The following is a 24264-nucleotide window of genomic DNA, read 5'->3' on the forward strand; positions in this document are numbered from 1 at the left end:
TTCAGTTGCACAGATAGCTGATAATCTCAGTTCTGGTAATTGATGACACGTGGCAGCATAAATGCTTATGCTGCAGCTTCTAGTATATGGCCTTATCATCCCGCTGTAGCTGTGGTGAAAATCAGTGGTGCTACACAATATACATTTTCCATTTGGCCCTTTTTAAAGCTAACGTTTTGACTTGTGACGTATAATGTTACATGTCTGCCCTGTTATTATATCAGGTAAGGACTTCTTTATGAGTTTAAAACATGAGTTTAGTCATTAATGAGTCAGTGACAATACTTAAGTAACAATTTAATTTATTATTTTGAGAGGGTTATAGATAGTTAAAGATGAAGCAGTTTCCTGTATGTGGTCACAGCAGCTGTGATACTGAAAGAAAGATTTGTTAGAACAGAAAGGATTTGCACAAAGGAGATGAGATCTATCTACAAAATTGAACACAGGCAGATGCACCACAACATGACCCCAAGTAAACAACCATCTGTTGCACAGGGATTTATTTTGCACACTGCAGGATTTCAATTGTTTTGTAACGCAGTGACTCAGTGACATGGATCAGGATGTGAGCCGATTACTGTATGCTGTCACTAGATTTTGATGATTGTTGTCCTAGGATGCTAATGATGTGGCGCAACCACACTTTGTAACATACACAAATTAGCTAGCTGATGTTTATCCTTTAAGGCAGACTTTACAGTGTGATATGAGAAGAGCGGTATGCATAGCTAATGGTTCCTGAATGAAAACATGTATTTGAGAAATCCTCTGAGGCCGTATGCAGTCAGAACCATACAAATGCTCATAGTAATATATCCAGGATCATTTCTTAAATCTCTTAATCATAAACATTAAGATAGAAATGAATCATAAGTGAAAGTAAATGAATCTTGAATGAATCTTTCATGTACCTGTTATTTTCACATGTGATGACTCAGGTTATAGTCAGTCGTGAGGCACTCATATTGGACAGGTAGTCTATTTACAGATAGCAGACTCATACAAAGTGAAGCAAGTAATAATGGCAATTCTTTTTTTCACAGTCTATTGGGTGGATGGGGCCTTTGTATCCAACAGAGCTGAACAATCAAAGCCAAATTTCCTCCAATCTCTAATTGCCACTGACTCGGGGCAATAAAAAGGACTCAAAAACATTCAATCACTGACAGTCATCAACAATTTACTTTAGAAAAATATCACCATGATGTCCCACAGATTAACTGATTTGACTGTGGAGAGAAAGACATATTTACAGTAATACACAAAATAGGTAAAATGGGGAGGAAAAAAGAAAAAAATAATATTGGAGTAAAAGATGAATAGTCCAAAGATGGTCCAAAAAATTTGAGTAATTCTCACTTTAAGTGCTCTAAATGGAACTCTCTTAACCTTTTCCATTTGTCCTGTACAGATCAGACAAAGCAATCTGCTTAAAAATAATAATAATTTAAAAAAAAAACCAGGAAATTATTGAGGATGGTACAGCTTGTGAAGTGCAAAGCATATATGCTCCTCCTTACAATACAGCTGTTGAATATTACAGCAAATCTCTTTTCTAATAGATGTTATTACCATTCTGATTTAATGTTGTCAAAATGAGCAGTGTGAGCTTAGATGAAAGCAAGTAGTTAGATGATTTATTATAAAGTGTTGGTGATCAGTCCTGGACATTTTATTAAACTGAACATAAGAAAATACAGGCTGCAATGGCAACGATACAGTAAAAAAAAAAAAGCCTATGAAATGTTTGTTAGCTGGGCAGCTACGGATTGCCATTACATTTTTTTTCAAATACCACTACTAAAGCTTTTACCAAAAAAAAAATGTCTATCATCAGCTTATGGTCATTTTAACTTTTCTTCTGATGAAAGTGAGTAAACAATTGTCACTTATAAACAGTAAAGCAGGGTGCTGATAAAGACAATACTAAAAAGAAGTTTGACAAGTCTGCATATGACATACATAGATGTTATAGCCACACATAAAATTGTTGTTCAATAACAGCACAACATTGTGAACTTCACTGAAATGCAGTGATAGACAAAGCATCTTCAAGGGGATATTTCTTTTTTATTAAGTAGCCTATCTGTTATCCATTATTTAGGTATAGACAAACATGATTTAGCATTTCATTCTCAATATGTTACATATTTCATGACAGACCTACAATGTCTTTCAAAATTCTCACCAACCAGTGGTTCTTAAGAGAAAAAAAAATCTTCAGACAAAAAGTGAGTAAGTGGCAGGATCAAGATAAAGTCAAAAACAGATCGTTGAACGGTCGGGGTACTGGAGTAAGATGAGATCTCAGAATCAGAAGGAGACCTCACCTCATAGTTGTTCTGCAGTACAGCCAAACTGGACATAATGACAGGATTTAGTATCTAGAATGAGTCTGCCAGTGCTGAAGGAGCAAAGAAGAGAAAATAGAGTCATAGAATTACTATTGTCACAACAGCCTATGCATATATTATGTACCTTGTGTACCTTTTGACTTATGAATCAGCTGGTAACTATACCCTCAAGAAGACTGAGAAAATGTATAAAAACTAAATATCTATTTTAAATGAAAATAGCCATTTATGTAATTCTAGGTTCTTCTCACTACAAAGGTGAAAGTACACTTTATAGGTATATGCTAGTTTAAGGCTAATTAACGTCACAGCACAAGTTCATTTGCTAGATTTCATTTGATCGATTTTAGAGCAAACTGTACCTTTATACACACACGGGGACTGCAGCATATAGCATGATAAACATACAACTATATAATTTCCAAAAGAAATTGTGATGCTGTGTAAAATGTAAATCAAAGCAAAACAGAGTGATTTCCAAATAATTTTAAAAGCCATATTTAAATGAAACCTGTACAGAGGCAACATGTAAAGTGTTGAAAATTAAAGGCCTCCTTTGTACTGTGGTGTTAGATTTGTAGACGCAGCAACAATAATGGCTTTTGAAAGTGTTCCTGAACGTGTGAATGGATTTCTGCTACAGAATCATTTTTAAAGCAGTGCTTTCTGGGTGATTGACGATTGCATGATCCTTGTCCTTTCACAGGCTTTTCTTTGGATTTTCTAAATCTATATTATTATGCAGTATTGGAAATACATGTTGGTAAATTACATTTAAATGTTCTTTATCTATCCTGTCTCTCACATTGAAGCATTTCTTAATCTCGCTAAAACACTCTTTTTAAAAAAAAATTAATTTGTTTTTGTATTTAGTCTACTGTTGCCCCCAAATCAGTGTTACACAACACCACAACTTTTAGGGAAAAGTTGTATATAACATGGGTAAAAGTTACCACTATGAGCTCTAACATAACACTCTCACTTCTCTGAGAGGATGGAATGGAAATCCAGGATGCAAATGAGATGTGACATCAGAGTAAAGTGAGGAAAAAAGTTCCTATCTCACAGCTCAGACCACTAGCTCTCAGTGATGAGTGACATGATGACGAAAGATGAGGTGTGAGGGCGCCCTCTGCTGGTGAGACATGAGATGACGATGGGATGACATCCGGATGGGAAAAGATCAGGACAGCACGCTGGTGTTCTGTGAATCCACGTCTTGCATGCTCATGACATCTGTACTTACTCCACTCTCATATATGGGGTTGTCGAAAGCTGACTCTTCTGTCATGTTGTCATACGGTGGCGAGGACATTGGCATTCTGATAGACTTCCCCTGGAGTCTGAGCAAAGAGTACAGAAACAGGAAACATCATGTAAAGCCTTTATTACAAGGGAAACGCATAAAATTTTGAGTTATTACTTACTTTGCAAAGTAGATGTAAATCCCAAGGACAATCACCAAGATGACTGCAGTTGGAATAAATACTGCAAGGGCAATGTTGGTTCCTTCTGTGCCATAATTTGTATTAACAACTTGAAGAAGAAAAAAAAAAGGACATAACATGTAATTACCCTTGTGAATGATTGTCAACAAATAAATATCAATCAATTCTGCAAGGTACTGAAATATGACTTACCATCTAGTCTGCGTTCATTTACATAATGTGTCGAGGACGCTACCAAGAAATAATTGCAGTTTAATGAGTATGTAGACCATATTTATGCAATGTGAATCACAGTGCATGCTTTATATTTATGGCCAAAAGGATCAAAAGAACCTGCATTTGTAAAAAAGCACTTAAAACTGTCGAGATTCTGCTTTACTTTTTGTATATTTTGACTGTATTTAAAAGCTTGTTACGTGGTTTACCTCTGCAGGCAGGAGGAGTGCTATTCCACTGTGATGGGTGTCCAGGAACACAGTATATGGTGGCATAACCCTGCAGCTCATAGCCGGGGTGGCAGGAGAAAGTCAGCATCTCCCCTGCTTGATAAAAAGCCTTTTCAGAGCTCTGCATGCTGGTGGAAGCTGCACCGGGGTTCCTGCATGGCTCATACTTTTCAGCTGAGGAGCAGTACAATATATTTGATTAGGACTATTATTATTTTCATGCATCTTTGTACAGTAGAAACAGTGACACATTGTAATTTTTGCCTGTTACTCATAATTGCTTAGCTGCACATCACTGACAGTGTGGGCGTGCATAATTGCATGTCTGCGAATCTATGCTATTCTGACTGAGGGAACTTACGGACACACTTGGGCAGTCTCTCGTTCCACTTGGGCATAGCTGAATCATGGTTGTAGCAGGTTAGAAGGCTGGAGCCTGACAGGATGTAGCCTTTGTTACAGATGAACTGTACAGTCGATCCAACAGCAAAGCGACTGCCCGTGATCACTTTACGACTGTGCTGCACATTTCCGGGGTCCTGGCATGTCATCACTGGTGCATCACCAAAAACAAGTGATGATAATTAGTTATTACTGCCACCGGTGCTGGTACAGGAGTGATTAAAAGTATAATTAACAAGGAAAACTATATTGTTTGTGATATTGTTTTGATTTTTTTTTTCTTGGGTAACTGGAAAAACCTTTAAAAAATTATGAGGGGCCATTACATATATGCACATTACATTGAATTTGTTGTGCAAAAGAAGTGCACCGGCTGCACTAAATATTGTTCCCCTAAATGTTATATTGTTAACTATTTGCCACATGACAATGCATCCTCATGTTATGTATTAAAGTTGAACAGTCACAGAATAACACAGTTATATCAAACTAACTAATTAACCAGGTATTATGGTAACATGACTATAATTAGTCATGTTACCATAATATTTAAGCAAAAAGGTCTGAGACTTGGACCAATGATGGCTTATTCTAACTCCCAAGGTGGACTAAAGAGAAACTACAAAGTTTTATGTGCTTCCTCTCACCTTCCTCGCATTTTGGCACATCACCGCTCCAACTGAGATCCCACTGGCACATGAGGATCTCAGAGCCAACCAGTGTGTATCCTGGGTAGCACTGGTAGGTGACCACAGTGCCGTGTATGAGATCAGGATGCGACATGCTCTTCCAGCCGTTGGTGATCTCCGGCAGCTCTGAGCAGGTGTCATTCCTTGGCACCTCTGTTGGCGTTGGCGCCATTGGTGTCATGCAGCGCAGGTATGGGAGGGAAGAGACAGGATGTTAAATAAGGATTTACAAAGACTGTGAGGACAATGCGTTACTGAGGATATATAAATATTCTCCTAATAATCCATTTTCTTGTATAACAAACATTTTTTTATTGTTTAGAGCAGATCTAGATCTAAAAGGAATAATGAGGATCCTCAAGGAAAAAGCCGAGCATTAATATGCAACCCCCACTGGAGGGAATAAATACGACTGCAGATTTTTTGCTTTCTTTGTGCTCTAAACAGAAACTGTTTGGGAAGAAAATGTAAATAGAGGCTTGTGATGTTTCCTAGGAGGAGCGCAGCATGTGGCTTGGCACCAGTCAATCTGTGCCTCCCTAACTGCAGCATACATGGCCGGGAACACAAAGAGTTAGGTAAAACCAGCTGATGTTGAAGTGAACACTATTATTATGTTTCGTGTTTGTTGTTATTTAATCCTGTGCACCTGGGATAAGCCAGAAGACAGATAGACAAAGGCACAGCTAGAGTGGGGAACAAAGAGACAGGGGAACAAATACACCTTTCTTTTTTTTTCGTTCCCTAAATGATGATGTGTTAGGTTCCAGATTCGAGTAACATTTTACATTCCACATTTGTGTCCATTTGTGGTCCCTTGCCTGTGGTACTTTTACAGTAAAAAGTATACAATATATGTAATCCCAAGAGAATTAGAAGAATGTATGCCTTATATTAAAAGCATGTAATAATAGTGTTTTGGTTTTTTTAAGAGAGAATGAAACTAAACCACCGTCTTACCAAAGAAGTGAACTACAAAGCCATTGTTGTAGCCGTAGATGTTAGTGGCAGGATCAGACTGAAACTGAATAGTGACATCAGCCATGGAGGTATAGAGCTTGAAATGTGGTCGCGTGCCACTGTATTGGCCCAGGATGTTGGCAGTCAGGTCATCACCATCATAGAAGGTCAGCAGGTCATTCTTCCCCAAATGGAGACTAGGATTGACATCACAATAAAAAGAGTTACTTTTTGTTTGTTTTCCCCTTAGTAACTTTGCAGATTTAGACAGTTCCCTGGCTCTGAGGTATATTTGCTGAGTGTTGTGCACAGAGCTTCAGTTGGTAAATGTGTTCTGTCTCCCTTTACGCTGATGAAAGCACAAGCTGATGATACTAGACAGTGTCAGCAGTACTTGGAAAATTGCAATTTTGTTTATATTAGATGCATCTGATGCAATGTAAACATTAAATTATTCATGATTCATGTCTGTCTGACGCCCCCCAACACCCCACCCCCCATCCCATGAATATATACTGATGTGCATATATGGGTATTTGAGCATATCATCAAAATAATCCAAAGGAATTACCTTTTGAATTGTCCTTTACCGGTCTTTTACAAAAAGCTGCCATACATGCAAAAACGGAATTATAGAAGGACTACAGAAACAGTTAGAAAAAAATAATAGATAATAAATAATGAATAAATACGTATGAATTCAGTTGTACATGTTTTGTGTTGTGTTTGTGATGTTAATGTGTGATAGAGTATACGGTAGTCAAGTCACAGTTTGGCGGATTCTTCGCTGTTACTGATTAACATAAAATGCATTAACCTTTTTCCATTTGAAAAATTCATATGTCTTTGTAATCACATCAGCATCAATAAAGCTTGACATTTGTTCAGACACAGAGTATGAAGAATACTGGGGGGAAGAAATGTAGTCATATAAGCTGTAGAGGACAAGAAAATGGTTGCTCTTACCCGTGACTAAATTTGGTGTCGAAATAGCAGTGCAGCTAGTTTTTACGACTTAACTTGATTGTGTTAATAATCACTGAACTGTACCATTTAAAAATTAAGAATAAGAATAGCACAATGCCTTCAATCACATGCTTCATGGAAGCCCAGCAGCGGTGCCTTTACAGCCATTACCCGTCTCCGATGCAAGCTGTACATCACTGTTTACTGTGCCAGATCAAGTGACCAACCAAGGGCACAAAGTGTGGTGAGAAAACAGTGCTCAGAGAACAAGTTTCAAATTACTATGCCTCAAAAATGTGCAGTTTCTGTAGCTGCTGTATGTAATTTCGGCTTGTTCTTAAATGGCGTGTCTTTGTCTTTTCTACATGTATTTGTCTGAGCAATAGATTTACAGTAACACTGCAGAGATATCCATATTGTTAAGATATCCAATTCTGAGTCAAGCTCATCTATAAGAAAAGCGACTGTCTGAACACAAATGAGTAAGAATATGTTACAAATGAATAATAATAATAATAGTAATAATAATAAGCTCTGAGATAATATGCTATTCTCAAATGTTTAAAAAAATCTCATTAATGAGCTGATTATTAATGCTGACAAAAAAAACAACTTTCAAGCAAACATATGCCAACACTCTAAAAAATAATATATATATCAGCAGCACAATGCTGCGTATAAAGAGTACAGATCTGTAATAAATATTTAATGTTAAAAGATGAATGAAAAGTAAAGTAATAAACTACAGCTTTTTATATAATTTTTTGCTTTTATAGCATTTTTGTGCTACTTTATGTTTGTGAATGTTTCAAGTATCTCATGCTCAACCAGATTTGATATATGTGACCGATGCACACATGAGCCATTGCAACAACATGACAGGGTTTTTTTTAAATCGCATGCTGAGGATAGACAAAATCCAACTACCAGCTGATTTGCTGTTATGATCCCCAAATTTGCTTGCTGTATCTTTTAGCTTCTGGATTATGTTCTTGATTGAGTTTTTGGCTCCAGTTTTGCATTGTTATTATATATGATGACCTCAGTTTCATCATATTACTGAGTCATAGTTTTGTGGTCACTCTAGTGGTCCTTAAGATTTGAAGCAAAAACATATACAGTGATTGTGATCACCTTTGTTCAACTTCAAATTATATCACCCAACTTAAATACTGTTTTATCCAATAAATTACTTGAAATTGTCAAACATGCCAACACTGTCACTTAAACCTGCTGTAAATATTGCCACGGCCTGCTATTAGCCTGATATCAGTCTGTAACTGAATGCTATCTGTTTCTGATAATATAGCAATTAAATGATGAATTGACAAAAATCACATACCTGTTGCTGTTCACATAAACAGAAATCCACATTTGCACCTATTCAACCATGTGTTGTTCTATAGGAATATAAACCAAATGCAACCAGCTGGCAGGCAGTTGAGTCGAGTCCTACCTTGTTGGTAACCAGTTTGCATTTATAAATTAGTTGCAAACTAATATATAGTTGCAAACTGTTGACAATCTCTCTGAGAGTGATTGCAGTTAGTCCAAGTCAGACTATGATGTTTGCAGAAAGGTTGCCTCCTATCTGTGCAACTGCCTTGTGATCTTAAGTTGTCATGATGTGCAACACTCTCAAGTTCTGGGCAGACATTCAGTCACCACAAGCTGCAGTAGGTTGGAGAATGTTTAAAAAATTCAATGCAATCACCAAGGAGCTGAGGATTTTATGTAGATGGAATAAGGTTGGTGTTTAATTTTCATTCGTCTGACTGAGCTATTAGCTTTCTTAGCTTGCTCTGTATTAGGAGCAAGCTTTGTCAAGTATGTCCAGTGTTTGATGGTAATTTGGCTGAGCCGATTTAATGTAAGTTTGCTCAGCTAATGTTATCTCAAGATGGTGGTGCATTTGATGAGCCATCTTGTTCATAGTATCCCCAGAGGTTTTTTTTAATCAATATTTAATAAAATATCAATATTTGGTGTCCCTGTATAGATAAAATTTTGCCACACAAAATACTGCAATTTTATGTTGTATCAATTTTTTCCCCCAGCCCTATTATATTCTTTATATACAGTCCTTATGCATAGTCCTGTCTCCACTTTGGTTTGTCAGAGCATCTGTTGTTCCTTTTCGATGTTCAGACCCAGTTTATACTCTTATTACCATCGTCGTGGTGATTGTTTTTGGATATATGTTTTGTTCCCTTTTGGAATATGTTTGGCCATTTTCAAAACAGCCAAATAAAAAGGGTTGCTCTTTGCTTATTTTTGGCTTGCCTGAGTTAACATTTGGGTCCTGTCCACATCCACACTGACAATTTCAGCTTTTTGGGACAAACACTGTAATAGGAGATAAGGCCATGTTATCTGTGATTGACAGAGTTTCATAATAAAGGGAAACAAATGACCTCTCTTCTACTCAGTCTTTTACCCAGAACCTCCCCACAGAATTCCTCTGAGAGCAAACAAACTGCTGTTAAAATCAGACTAGGAATAAATCTTGAATATTTTATGTTGACTAACAGTATAAACAAAAAGCGGATCTAATTAGCCCCACAAGGTTTGCTTCTGTGGAAAATAATGCAAAATAAAATTTTAACACAACATGGCCAGAATGATGGGTAGATCTTTTTTTTTTTATGAAGAAATTTGGACAGGGTTTTCCTCCTGGACACAAATAATGAATGTGGGCTGCATGAATCTGGGTGGCAATGTACTCCCTCTGGTTAGCTGGAACACTATGAGGGCAATTTACACCTCCGTGTTCTTTGACAATCGACCACTGTGGATTGAAGTGACAGGAATGACAAAGCCAATTTTCACTTCCAAATCTCCGTGATAATACTCTATGGAAATACAGACCTGGTGCCTTCTATGAGGGCATCTACAGGATAGGCAAATAACTTTTTTGACCTGAAACTTTCTACTTTCTCATAGATCTATTTGAGGAATACCATGAATTCTGCATACACTATAGTGACTGCATGGAATCTTCATTTCTGTTTGAGCTCTCCTTCACCTTTGGGTCATAAAAGCTATCAGTCTTCTCTGCTCTCATGGATTTTCTCCCAGAGTGATGTAGATCTGTCATTTGGTAATCATACTGTGTGATTACATCCAGTTTCTGCATTCTCATCACAAATATATACCAACACCCACTGATCCCTTTTGCCACATACTATAAAATGTTGCCAATGTACTGGCTGTTCTTTTTCTCTTGTTTTTTTAAAATGAGGCTAGTTTCTAATTCTACTACTTTCACTGTAATTGATTTTCCTCTTTTTTCCTACTACAGTGGTTTATCAGCACCACGGCCCATATTCTTTGACACTAATGATGTATAGTGAGCTCCATCTCAGCTGTGTTGATCTTTGCCCCCTTTGTGCAAACCAGTGCATCTGAGAAATCTTTCCTCACAGTTTTGGCAGTGATTTGGTCTTTAAAGTGTTTTAATCAAAATATATTTATCAGTGCCATAGCTGACGTTCTGATAAACAATTAGGTGCACAATTTTGTCTAATATCTTAACACTCAAAGGCATTGTCAAATCTAAAATTGCCTTTCAGCAGCATTAGGTCCCCTCGAGATTTTAGATATCATGTTCAACACTGTTGTAATATCCAAAAACAATCAGTATTGTAGTGGGCACCATCAGTGGATAACTTGGTTTTCCACTTGATGCACTGAAACCACTCACGTCTGGCTTCCTAAATAGCCCCCTCAGTCACGCTGCCTCATCAAGAACCTTGTGGTCAACCTTGGTTTTAAATTGCCCTACTGACCTCATCTGTTCTCTAACCTTTCTACCTGAAGTTTATTAAAAAATCCCAGTGACACCACAGAAGACTGCCAAACGCAAGATGCCTCCAGTCCAGACATACACAGCACTGAGTAGTGAGTCACTGCAGGCTACTCGACCACACACCGCACCAATCTGGCAATCACTGCATCCAAATGTCATCCCACATGGCTCCTTTCTTAAAAGATGACCCCAAGTCACGAAAAGCCAGTCCTGTCCTGGTTTGAAAACTGGTAACTAATCTTAGAAATATGTTGTCCCTGTGTCATTTGCTCTGTATCCATGATTTCATAATTCTTTTCAATTTTAGAAAGATATTGTGTTTCTGGGAATACAGCGACAACATCTGAGATATTTGTTGGTAAACAACAGTCACGAACTACCACTGGCCACAAACAAAGACGGGTGAGAATGCAAGACAGACATAAAAAATTATTTATTTGACTAAATTCAGTCAGATCTTACTTGACTGAACATCTCCCTCACCAACTTGGCACAGGCGTTTGCAAAGTTCCAAGGTCTGCTTGAAAAACAATTTCTGAAAACTCCTCTGCATACCAATGCCACTGGCTCAGTTCTGCAGATGAGGGAATGACAGTTGTTTTCTACAAGCCTGTAGGCATTCTGTCACCTTCACTGACCAGCCAAGTTTAAAGAACCCAGCAAATCTCTATTAACTCTAACAGAATGGAAATAGCTCACGGTACCATACTTTCAAAAGCAACCTTCTAACATCTTTTTCATACATATTTGACATTTAAATTGTTCTGCTCAGTTCAAATAACATAAAAAATAGGCACCTACATAACCACAGCATAAGCTGACTTCCAGGTTGCATGTCATGTATAGAGTCGCCACAAGAGGACTCTAAAAACCAGTAAGTTCAAGCTGCAAAGTCTCCAGTCCTGCTCACTAAACTGAAACATTAGCACTGTTAAAGAGACTTTGTGATCATTTTGTCTGGTGAAACACACTTCCAGATACAATACGCTCAATGCTAAAACACACGCGGACCACTTACCTAGCTATATTCCACAGGTGGGGATATCAGCTGTAACCCCTTGTGTCTGGCTCTTGCTGGAGCCATGCTCCATGCTAATTAGCAAGGAGTCGGCCCTCCTGTTTGGCCTAAATTAATTAATCAGTCCTCATTATGCACATTGCTCCTCTGTAATTGCCAGCACTGGCACAGTGATGAATGATAACACAGAAAACATTCTCATTACTGCGGAAAAGTGTGTGCCCACCCTTATAATGAGACGACTCTTATCCACAAGAGCCTTTTGTCACTTTAACATGCAAAACGCATGCACACAAACACACGTTGATGCAAATTACATGTTGGCCGAGCCTAAAGGAATGCTTTTTCTCAAGCAGAGCGGACCAGACTTGAAGGTAATGGTGGGGTCCGCAGGGATCAGACAAGCTGTGGGTTTCAAGTGCCAGGAAAGCTACACATGACCAACCCTGAGATAAACTAAAGCCGGCCACACCACCATTAATTTACAGTGAACAGTCTCATGTGGCCAGGATTAAAAGAAATTTGAGGCTGGTGCAATTTAAAAAGAGGGCACTGAATGAAAATCAGTTTACCTCTAATCAAACTTGTTTACTTCTGCGTGATAAAAAAAAAAAAATCCTCTCTGATCTTTTTTTTTTTTTTTTTTATTACCCTAGGTGCACTGGTTGACTTTTAATAACAGAGATTAATCACTGGGTCTTAATCTCTATCTAAAGATCACAGTGGCATGCGGGGTCACATAAAGCCCAGTGCTGTATTCAGACATTGTTTTGTATTGGTATCCTCTAATGCTTTTATTCCCTTTTGATCTGCGGCTCAAATTTGAGTGATGGCTCATATCTCACTGCCGGACAGATATAGTTTGGGAAATGATGCGTATTTAGACCACGCAGCAGCATCCAAAACTGGGCATGAGCAGAAATAATCCCCGCCCACACAAATGTTAAGTACGACACAGCTGGGCAATATTAATCTGTATCTTTATGCTTAGTTCAGCAACTTTTAAAAGATGAATGAGCATTGCAGTGAAACACAGTATTTGTTACTGTATCTACTGTTGTTCTAGTCTACATTAAATATGAACAGGTTAGTTTATTTTTATCAGTATATTTTTAGTTCTTAGCAAAAATACAGTCTCTAGTTTAGTCAAGTCCCAGTTTATAGCAACAGAACCACTCATGAGTACAGTACTGGTTGTAGATTGTAACCACCTCACTCTGATAACAAAGTAGCACAATTCAGATACACAGATATAAAAATGCCATATGATGACTATGCCTAGACTTAATCGTTTTCAGTGGTGGAGCTTTCTTCACCAGGAACTCAGAGCCGCGTTCTCAGCTTTATTATGTTTCACATTGTGTTACTGCCTTATTAAAAACATATTTAAAACAAATTCCACAGAAGAAAAATCTAAATTTAAATCGCTCAAATAATAAAATGCTGAGCAACTGGCCAAACGTCAGTTATACCGCTACCGACTTAATGCACGGGATGTACAATGATGAATTGAAGATGGTGCACTAGTGCTGAATGTTAACCTAGTGAGCACTGTTCCCTGTGCATGCACAAAAGTGACCATGAATGCCTTAACTGAAATGATGGAGTGATTTAAATCAGTGAAAAAGCTTCATGATTGCCACCTCTGGCTGCCGTTCACTATGGTAGATTTGTAGTAATGATGGTGATTTGATTTGTTCTGGAGGTTGTCTATTAACGACAGCTTGCAATCTGTCTGTACAGCCTCAGACTTCATTTCATAATTATGTCCTCATTTTATCACACTGTTCAGAAAGAATTATGAATATGGGAAATATGAAAAGTGAAGGGAACAAATTCATGCACGCATGCACAATTGACCACTCTGACCAACAGCTAGCAATTGCCACTGGTTGAGATTTGTCAGCGACTTTTCTTTTTTTTTTACAACCTCAGGCAGTATTCCCATTGGTTTATTTTTAACCTCTCTGTGCCCTCTTGTTTGCAAGTGCTTCAGGCAACAACAGGAATCACTTATGCTGTAGTTTTGGTGCTTACTATAGGCTGCATGAGCAAGGCAATATTGTGGAAATCATTCAACCAAAGCAAAGGGATAAATCCATAAAAGATAACAAGACAGTGGCACAAGATATATAATTTTGCGGAGTTTTTTGTTTTTGAGAAAGGCTCCACGTACCATAAAGAAAAGATTGTGCGATTATTTTCACTTCAGTTAAGATCAATTACTGGTGTAGACTGAAACAAAATGTGTGTGCATTCAGGGGACATTTGTGCACGAGTGATTGGTGAAGGTGAAACAGTGTGCCTGGATTTTGTGTGCGCATCTGTCTGTTTTGACATCTCTGTGCATGTGTGCTGGATTACAGTTGGGTAGGCTGAATAAGTGGCTCAGAGTAGTTGACTGCCAGAGCAGATTCATTTCAAAGCCAACTCTGAGGCAGACACCAGGGAAGTGAGAACAGGAAGGCTTACTGGCTAATCTGGTCAGAGAGCGAGCTGGAAGCAACACAGAATTCTTAATGTAGGGGATGTTGAAAAAAAAATCTAATTAGTGACTGCAACCACAGAAACACTTTCCTGTTCGCATTTTGTAGTGTGTCTGCGTAGATGAGAGAAAGGATGGGAAAATAACCAAGAGGGGTGTGTGTGTTTATATCTGGAGTCTGACATCCTCTCTGACCTCCCTGAGTGATTTCTAGTCTTACACCTGGGTGCAGTCTCTTACACTTGGATGTCAAGCATGATCCGCTTGTCCTCTTCCACATGGATACCCCAGATGCAGTCCTGCCCCTTGTCGTAAGCCTCAGGCCAATTAGGAGACAACACAACACCAGCAGAGTCTGTGATCTCCCCGCTGCACACAGCTGCAACACACAAACAGTACAGGCTGAAAAAACAAATTGTAAAAGATTTGAAGATACAGGAAAGTAAGATGCAAATTAGAAATCAATTCACTCAAAATATATGTTGGTACATAAATAATTTTGACTAGCTAGATTATGCCCGTGACCTTAATGCTTAATAAAATACAGCTGAAATCAGGTGCTGTGCAAGCATCTTGGTGTGATCCTCGCAAAACTGCAAACTGACACTAAACCACTTGGTGACCATGACCCATACGAGCAGAAATTAAATTTTCTTATAGCTAGCTTTACTGGAGAGCTTTTCAATTTCACTCTGTTGCAGAATAACCATGAAGGCTTTAAAGACCAAGAGTAAGGTCAGCATGTCATGTTTGTGTGTATGTGCATGTGGGAGGAGTGAAACAGAGAGGGGAAGGGAAGGGCTCAGGGTTGGGCCGCTATTAAATATGATGCGTCGCCTGTGAACTGTGGCAGTTCTCATCTTAGGCCAGCTATTGTCCGCCTTTAATCTCGAGCACTTCGAAAATCTGCCCTGCGAGCGCACATTTCAAAGTAAATCGTTGTTACAGTTTTGAGAGAAAATTTATCACGGATCAGAGGAAAGCAGCTTAGGAAGATATAGTTAACTGTCACTGGTATTTAATATTAGAAAAACTAACTCCTGCAGTGATCAAGCAGACAATGAAAGCTTCGGGTCCTCGGGTCAATCTGATATTGCTCCAAGTTCTTCTCCAGTGGAAGCACTTTTATTTTATTTTTTTTATGCCCTGCAATCATGACATCTGTTAACTCACCCCTACAAGCTGGCTCGGTCTCATTCCACTGAGGGTTTTGTGCATCCACACACTCAATCACCACAGAGCCTTGCTCCAGTGTGTAGCCAGGGTCACATGAGAATTCGACCACTGCGCCCACACTGTAGGTGGAATCGCTGCTGCTGAAGTTCCCGTACTTCACAAAGGGCTCGTAGCACATCCCTTTCGCAAAAGCTGCAGACAGAGTGTATGACATTGAACATAAGTGACAAGGATGGTGCAAGATATTATTAGCAAACTCTACATTCTGCCTCATCAGCTTGCCTTCGTATCTTATGGCTGCGCCGGTGGAGGTCATCGTCCCGTCTGTGGTGAACTCCACAAACAGATAACGTCCGGTACTGAGCACTCCCTCATTGGGCAAGTATTCAACTTCATAGGAGTCATACACAGGGGGAGAGTCTATGTTGTTGCCATTTTTTATTAGCAACCTAAAAAAAGAAAACAGGGAGAGAGCGCTGATGGGATTAAAATAGATGTTAAAGAAAGAAATTACAAGGTACCCGAGACCTGCTCATTGTTCCAGCTGCAGCTGTAATAACTTTGTGATAACATTCTACACCTTGTAATGAGGTGAATGGGCATGCATGACAATTGCCATATGGATCAGTGGTTACAGAAGGATACATAATGCAATTGCAGTCTCCTACCTCTCACTACCTTCTGGTCCCCTCAATTCATTTGCCTGACAGAGCACACTTAAAGGATTATCATGATAAAAGGTCCTTTCAAATTCATCTGTCACTCCCTAAAGATTTTGGTCATTTATAGCCCTCGAGAATTTTAAGCCTCCATCTGCAGGAATACTGTTATTCAGAGTTCAAAGCTCGACGCCACTCACATTTCCACACTATGCTCACATTTATTCTCAATGTGTGTTTTGATTTTAACAGCATGCATAAACTACCTGTCATCATCCTCTGCCAAAGCCACCTTCTCAAAGTGAACATGAAGCCGGTGGCCTTCAGGTGCCTCCAGAACCCAGTGGCAGGTCAGATTGTTGCTGTAGTTGCCAGGAAAACCAGGAGAGACGATGCGACCATATGTGGCATTTTTTATCATTCCTCCACAGGATGCTGTATGAAAAGAAAAGGAAAGAAAAGAAAAGAAAAGAAAAAAGGACAAAGAGTAGGAACTAAAAACTTGATGACAAAAAGTAATGATTCGAACTGTGGTAGGGGGATTTTGGAGAAAAGTCCCTGTCTGAGCATAGATTGCATCGATATCCAGTGGACTGTGGCTGAGCTACACCAGGCGGCTCTCCTGGGTCTAAGAGTGCCTGATTGTTTGTGAAGGTAAAAGCAAAACAGCGGCAGTAACACTATCAGTTTAGAACAGCTGCAGGCAGGCGCGGTGAAAGGCTGGAACTAGCAGATGAGTTTTTACCAGCAGGAGAAGGAGAGTCATGTGGCCCAGTTCTAATTAAGGCAGCCAGGTCCAATGGCCTTATTTTGCCCCGTCTCCAAAGAACAGCTCCCTGTGCTGCTAATCACATGCAAACACACTCATTTGCCCTCCGAGTGTGACTCAGTAGGAGACAACCCAGTGAAAGGCTCTGTTAATCAAAATCACCTGTTCCCTCAGAGAAAGCTGAAGAGAAACAGGCTTTTGTCTTTAAAATTGCGAGTTTCACTTTGCAAATTATTTTCCTTAACTCTTTTTTTCTTTTAAATCTCAAATATAAGAATAATTAAATAATTATTAAAATGAATAGCAATACTTAGATATTTGCTTTGGAAGCCTGGCAGTCAATGTTAACTACTTGAACGTATTTAACACTGACTGTCAGGCAGCGAGCCTGAAGGTAATTTAGTTTACAAAGCAAAATTGAAAATCAAACCAAATCACCCAACATTCCAATTAAGCTGAAGAGATAAGCCCATAACCCACTGTTATAGCGTTTAGATTTCATTTAGTTTAATTACATTCTTTGCAGTTTTATTGTTAGAGTATCAGTTGCCCTGAAACTTGTCTATCCAGAAAACCAGTTTGCCTTACCCACACATCGGGGTTCTTTTCCACTCCAGTAAGGTGTGGTTGCATTACGACAGGTGAGCATTTTTGGACCCTGCAACTTGTATCCAGTGAAACAATTGAAATAGGCTTCTCCGCCAGGATGCAGGTGCGTCACTGAAACCTCTCCTCCAGCAGGCTCTTTGGGGAATGCACAACTCAGCACAAAGGCTGCAGAGGAAGGAGTCAAAAACAGAGAGAAAGGGAAATGAAGGTACTCTTATGAATACATTATAATTTGATAATTTTTGTTGCAATGTATCGATTTATAAAGTTCAGTATGTTATACAGAAGTGATAGGAAAGAGAGACAGAGAGACAAAGCATGTTTATACTATAAAACCAGTAATTGCATTTTTAATGTAATTGATTTCACCATTATCAGCTGTGAAATCACAGCGCAAATAACTAAATGCATCATTTTGGGAAAGGACATGCTTGGTCTAAGTTATTTTTATTTATTTATTTTAATTTAGCATTTAGAAAAATCATTTTCCAGGGTTTTCCAGCCTTTTATTTGTCTGAGCACAATCCAGTCCTGGACCAAACTGCCAACAATGTTAACTGGCTGCACAACATAATCCTCTATGTCCTGCATTGTGTATTCATTGTTGACCAAGTTGTCTCTCCTCCAAACCACTGCTGAAGACCCATAAATATTTAAATCCAAAATGATTGTGAATTTGTGCAAATGAATCTGTCTCTGTCTTCCTGTTTCTCTTCAACATGCAATTAAAGAAGCTATTAGAACCAACCTTCAGATTTGTTTATATACACTACATCTTTTAATTGTAGTTTACCAGTACAAACAGTATGCAAATGTACAGAGACATGTTCTTGGCACTAGAGTAATTATCATCACTGTGTGGTTTGGTGTATAGTTGCTGCAGATACTTTGACAAATGGATGCATGGTTGTTCGGATGAACATCATAGTGGGTCTGTAACGTTAGGCTGAGGAATAGCCTCTATAGTGGTTGTCAAAGAGTTGCGATTGCAGCGGGGTAAGATCAATGTTCCCAGACTTGCTATGCATTGTTGTCCTGTTCCCTTTTTAAATAAATGGTGTAGGACGGCATAGAGTTCACTTCGATAATGAAGTAAGCTAACCAAGTCTTTAATGGAAGCTATTAAACAACCTTCTCTTCCTGTCTAATAACCACACTGTTCTACCTCATTAGTGTAGGCACTTTAATGACCAGACTAAAACTTTTAAACTTCTGGAAATGTGTGAACAACAGAATATAATTGGACGCACTATGGCTTGTGCTACAACAACAGTGTGATTGTGAGACTGCAGAAGTACAGAAAGCTAGAAGCCTTGTATAACATGCTTTAGCTTAATGGAGCAGATGCAAAAGCTAAACAAGTGCTAACAGACAACGATAACAAAGCAAAGGGCAGCTGGTAGTCATGTGTTTGTTAAAACTGTCTTGCTGAAATCATATTTGCAGCCTTAAAATCTTAAATTACAGCACAATGGCCAATAATAATAATAATGATAATATATGGTAAAGGTAGCTTGCTCACAGTTAGGTGAATTGTATAACACTCGTAATTTTAATATATATTTGCATGATTTCACAAATGGCTACATAACATCAAAAAAGTAAGTTTACAACAAGAAATGGGTTCATCTTCAATATATCAAGTCTAATTTGGTTCAAATACCAAAAAGCACAGATACAGGATCCTCAATAAAAGAGCTACAAGACTGGCATCTTAACATGTTGTGTTTAGTACTAGAGCAGTAGCCACATGTATAAAGCAATAGCACACACTTCATAGACAGGGTTGTTGGCCCACCTCCACAAAAGCAGGGCAAGTGGAGGTTAAACAGTGCAAACAGATTAGACAATATGCAGCAGGTTGGATTTGAAGCGCTTTCATTTCAACCAAGTCATTTGGACATGAAAAAACATCACTTTAGTGATGTTTTCTACCATTACCTTGAAGCTAAATTGTCTATTCAAAAAAAAAAATGTCATTCTATCAATCTTTGAACTTGAACTCGAGGGAAAACAGCCCTAAATGCATAACGGCCATAAAGGTTTGTGAAACTACTGACTTATGTGTTTCTTTTACACAAGCCACTGGTTTCTACCATAATGAAACCGGCCTTTGCGTTGCAGTAAATCAGTGAGCCACAGGGACGAGGTACACTGCCCCTGGGTCATCCATTCCATTCATAGTTTATCACTAGCTCCAATGAACCTAGTTATTGCCATTATCATAGCAGCATTTACATCCCTATTGAGCATGCAGTGGGAGAGCCAGAGGCAAAAATTGTGGAGCCAATTCCTGAAGTATTAAATTACGTGCTGCCTCCATTCCAGTAGATGTGGTGCTGGGCCATAAAGTCTGATTGTTTCACCATTAGAAATAATAGATCCACAGTGCAGACAGCCAGGAAGATTAGCTGATGGTGCTGTAGAGCCACAGGAAACAGATGTGAAGCGTATGTCTTTAGTTATTGTTTTCTTGTAGTGGGGAGGAAATAGTCATAGTCATAGTAATACTCATGTAAACCCACAGTAGTACAGTACACGCATAAGCTAGTTGCAAAAGTATCATTAGAATATTCAAATTCTCTCATTAAAATATTGTTTATTACCTTTTAAATACCACACATTTACTGTACGATTGTGGTAAAAAATAATGCAGACTCTCACCCAGGGAAAACTCAAACTCTGATGAACAAAAAGACATAAATATTACACTGGGTCAGTATTTTTTTTTAACAAAAGTGATGCCAAAATGCAGAGGCAGTGTAGGTGACAAACTGAGTACACCCAACAACTGAATAGCGTGTAGAGTCATATTTAGCACCAACAACTTGATGTAACCATGTTCTGAATAACTTTATCAGTCTCTCACTTTGTTGTGGAGGAATTGGCCCACTGTCTTTTACAACATTGCTTCAGTACATCAAGGTTTGTGGGCATTTGTTGCTTTGCGTAGGATCATTGTCCTGTTACGTCACAGGATTTAAGCAAAGTTTTAAATGCTAGATAGATGACTCTAGAATATGTTGGTTTATAGCCAAACATCTCCACTTTGGTCTCGTTTGCCTGAAGGACATTATTCCAGAAATTTTGTGATTGTTCAGATGCAGTTTTGCAGTCCTAAGCCATGTTACCATGGTCTTTTAGAGAAAAGAGGCTTTCTGCTGGCAAGCCTTCCAAACAAGTCATATTCAGTCTTTTGTAATTATGCTTTCATGACCTTTGACATTTAACTCCTGCTAACAGAGGCCTATCGAGTCTGAGATGTAGCTGAGCAGATCCTCTAAGTTGCGAGGTGGGCCGTCTTGTTTGTCCAGCAAATCCCACAGGTGCGTAACTTGATTGAGAACTAGGGAATTTGGCGGTCAAAACCTCAGACTCATTGTTGTGCTGAACCATTTTTTGTTCTTGGCAGGACACATTATCCTGCTGAAAGAGGCCACACCCATCAAGGAGTACCTTTTCCATGATAGAGTGTACATGATCTACAACAGTGGGTAGGCAGGTGGCACGTGTCAAAGTAACATCCATGTGGATGACCCAAGGTTTACTAGCAGAACGTTACTCAGAGCATCACACTGCCTCCACTGACTTCTTCCCATAGTGCATCCAGGTGTCCCCAAGGTAATGTGATTCATCAGACTAGGCCACCTTCTTCCATTGCTCCATTGTCCAGCTCTGATGATCACGTTCCCATTTGTTGACACTCTCAACAGCGGACTGGGATCAGTGCTGACTGGTTTGCAGCTATGCAGCCCCGTACACAACAAATTGGGATGCACTTCTGTCAGTATTCTGACACCTTTCTATCAGAACCAGCATTAAGTTTTTCAGCAGTTTCAACTAATACGTCTGATCACGTTGTATTCCATCAATGAGCCTTGGCTCTTTGACCCTATCAGTACCCAGGACCTGGTTCACCACTGTTCCTTCTTTGGACCACTTTTGATTTCGTCTAGCCCTCACAATTTAGCCCTTTTCAGACTATATCCTTACACTCACCCATTTTTCCTGTTCCTAACACATCAACCTTGAGGACAAAATGTTCACTTGCTCCCTAATATATCCCACCCACTAACAGGTGACATGATGAAGCGATAATCAGTGTTACTATTGTCAGTGCTCATAATGCTATGCCTGTATATTACAATGTTTGGATGATGTCAAAATGAAGCATTCCTGACAAAAATTCCACAGTATATGGAATAAAATGTCACTTTAGTAAATATTAAATATAGAAGAGGAAAAGTAGCTCAAAACACTTCTGGATTTATATGGGATGGATTTAAAGACAGGAAATTCTTTTTACACTCTACCTTGTCACAAGCAATATATAACCATAAGGAACCTGGGCACATGCTAATTGTCTTTTTGGATTTTATTTTTGTCAGTATTACAAAAAAGCACAAGGCACGCATGCCCTGTCTTGCCATTCTTTCCTCACTCACTCTCTCTTTTATTCTCTTTCTCTGTGCACAAGCTGTGGATTTGTACTGTCTTTATTGAATATAAAGTATGCTTTTTATTTTGCTTCCTGCCCTTTCACACCTACATGTTGGCACAAAAAACAAAAAACAAACTTGAATTTCAAATGTGGAACTCTAAATGTGTATTTGGGATCCAATAATGAGTTCCCCGTTCTTCCGCCCTCTATCAACATTTACTTAAGATCAACCTTCGGAAAACATTTAAAGAAAGTAAACATTTCCCAAAAGAACGCCTGATGCGACACCTGCATGCACTCACACATTCCTTCCATTAATGAGCCTCATTCAGCTGTATGCACATTTTTCATCTGCCTGAGTACTTCAAATTGAGAATGCTGCTCTTCAACCAATAATGGACAAATGTTGTTGACTAGGGCACAATAGATGAGCTGAGGAAGCTAGTAATAGTCAGTTACCCACAGTGTATTTGGCCAAACAAATAAAATGCATTTCAATTTAGCTCTAATAAACGGTTACACTCCTGTATGTGTTGCCTGAATCCCTTCAGGTGGAGAGCTGGAATAGGATCAAAAATGGCTAAGTGAAGGCAGCAGATAATGAAATGAGGTGACAGAAAACACAACACAGATAATGAATGTAGTGTAGATTGTTATTATATATAATGGCACGATATTTGGAGAATATTATCCATTGTGTGTTACACTGACATTTAGAGTAAAATGTGCAAGAAGCGAAGATTCCATGGCAATGATTAGTCATCTTTATAGTCAGTTATTGTTTCAATATACAGATATAACTTTACGCTCAGCTTGTAGGCGACATGTGGGAGAGTGTGGCTGTCAATATATATCTAAGCCACATGACCTGGCTGTGCATCAAAGCATTACCTTTTATAGAAACATCAATAGTGTTGTCTCTGGTAAAGTGCCTCACTTGTACAAACCCAGACGATAGTTCCACGGTGATATAGCCTATTGATATTTATGTGGTTTGGTTAAAGCCTCAATCTAAATGGCCATTTACTCAATAAAGGCCATTAAAAAGCAATAACTTTGAACTAGAGACAAGAATCTTATCAATGCTACTTAGAACAGGTGGCATATGCTGGATCGCTACCAGCGGCAGGGGTCCTCTGACCACATCTCTTGTCGTTGCAGGTTTTAAGTTAAAACCAATCAATAATTGCTGTGAAACACCGCTGCCATCAGCAGCATGGATTACTTCATACAGCTAAAAAATCCTAGCTCACCTTAGATGTCAAATACAATTATTATATCATCCTCTCAATGCAAAGAGGTTGTAAATAATTTCAATCAAACATTTTGGAATCAAATAAGGCTTTGGCAGCATTACATTTAATATTACAGACATTACATCAGTATTACATTTAATTCAGACAAAAATCTTTATGTATGTTATAGATATAAAATAGCCAAAAGGTGGGCTTTACCTTTGCTCATCATCAGTAAGTTTTCAGAAAGCAGGGGTGGGTTTGGGATAAAATAAGTCATAATGCTTACTTGCACTGTAGTATGCAATTTCATTTTTAAAACTTAAATTTAAACCGATTCTTCTCATTAAAAGAGCAAGATCATAAATTTTTCACATTGTTATTTTGTATTAAAGAGCAATGCCTGACTGAGAAATTAAATTGTTTTCAGTTTAATCCTACAGAGAATAGATGCCTGAATTTGAAAAAAAATTGTAGTGGTGGGGGGGTGGGTGCTTCTTTCGTTGTGTGCATTTTTTTTAATTGACCCAACTCCTTTATTATTAATACCAAAACTGTACACTAATCAGCCCCAGCATTAAAACCTCTAACTTCATATAGCGTTCCCTGTTGTGCCTCCAAAGCAGCTCTAACTCACTGCGGCATGGCAATGAAACCTAGGCCGGCATCATGTAGAGTCTGGCACACAGCACTGGCAGAAGCTCTTTTGCGTTCTGTGGGTTTGTGGGCCGGAATCTCCATGGATTTGGGCTTGATCCACAGCATGTCGTTGATGCTCATTCAGATTGCTCAATCA

The 24264-nt window shown here is 38.8% G+C and overlaps 1 protein-coding gene across 2 annotated transcripts in view; it reads right to left on the reverse strand.

Annotated features, from left to right (window-relative positions):
* Positions 1-285: 285 nt before the first annotated feature.
* Positions 286-24264, reverse strand: part of LOC134635700 (seizure protein 6 homolog) — a 96685-nt gene continuing 72706 nt past the window's right edge. Inside the window, exons 5-17 of one of the 2 annotated variants that reach the window (XM_063485172.1) lie at positions 17772-17957; positions 16681-16849; positions 16038-16204; positions 15753-15947; positions 14820-14958; positions 6303-6499; positions 5301-5495; positions 4613-4804; positions 4231-4425; positions 3998-4036; positions 3785-3893; positions 3604-3700; positions 286-2407 (exon numbers count right to left, since the gene is read on the reverse strand). In XM_063485172.1, the coding sequence (XP_063341242.1) occupies positions 2381-2407; positions 3604-3700; positions 3785-3893; positions 3998-4036; positions 4231-4425; positions 4613-4804; positions 5301-5495; positions 6303-6499; positions 14820-14958; positions 15753-15947; positions 16038-16204; positions 16681-16849; positions 17772-17957 (1907 nt within the window). In that variant the 3' untranslated portion in view covers positions 286-2380. Of the gene's footprint in view, positions 3701-3784; positions 3894-3997; positions 4037-4230; positions 4426-4612; positions 4805-5300; positions 5496-6302; positions 6500-14819; positions 14959-15752; positions 15948-16037; positions 16205-16680; positions 16850-17771; positions 17958-24264 lie in introns of both variants that reach the window. The other variant, XM_063485171.1, reaches the window with a different exon arrangement.

The sequence above is a fragment of the Pelmatolapia mariae genome, linkage group LG10_11 (genome assembly GCF_036321145.2).
Source record: "Pelmatolapia mariae isolate MD_Pm_ZW linkage group LG10_11, Pm_UMD_F_2, whole genome shotgun sequence".
NCBI classification, from domain to species: domain Eukaryota; kingdom Metazoa; phylum Chordata; class Actinopteri; order Cichliformes; family Cichlidae; genus Pelmatolapia; species Pelmatolapia mariae.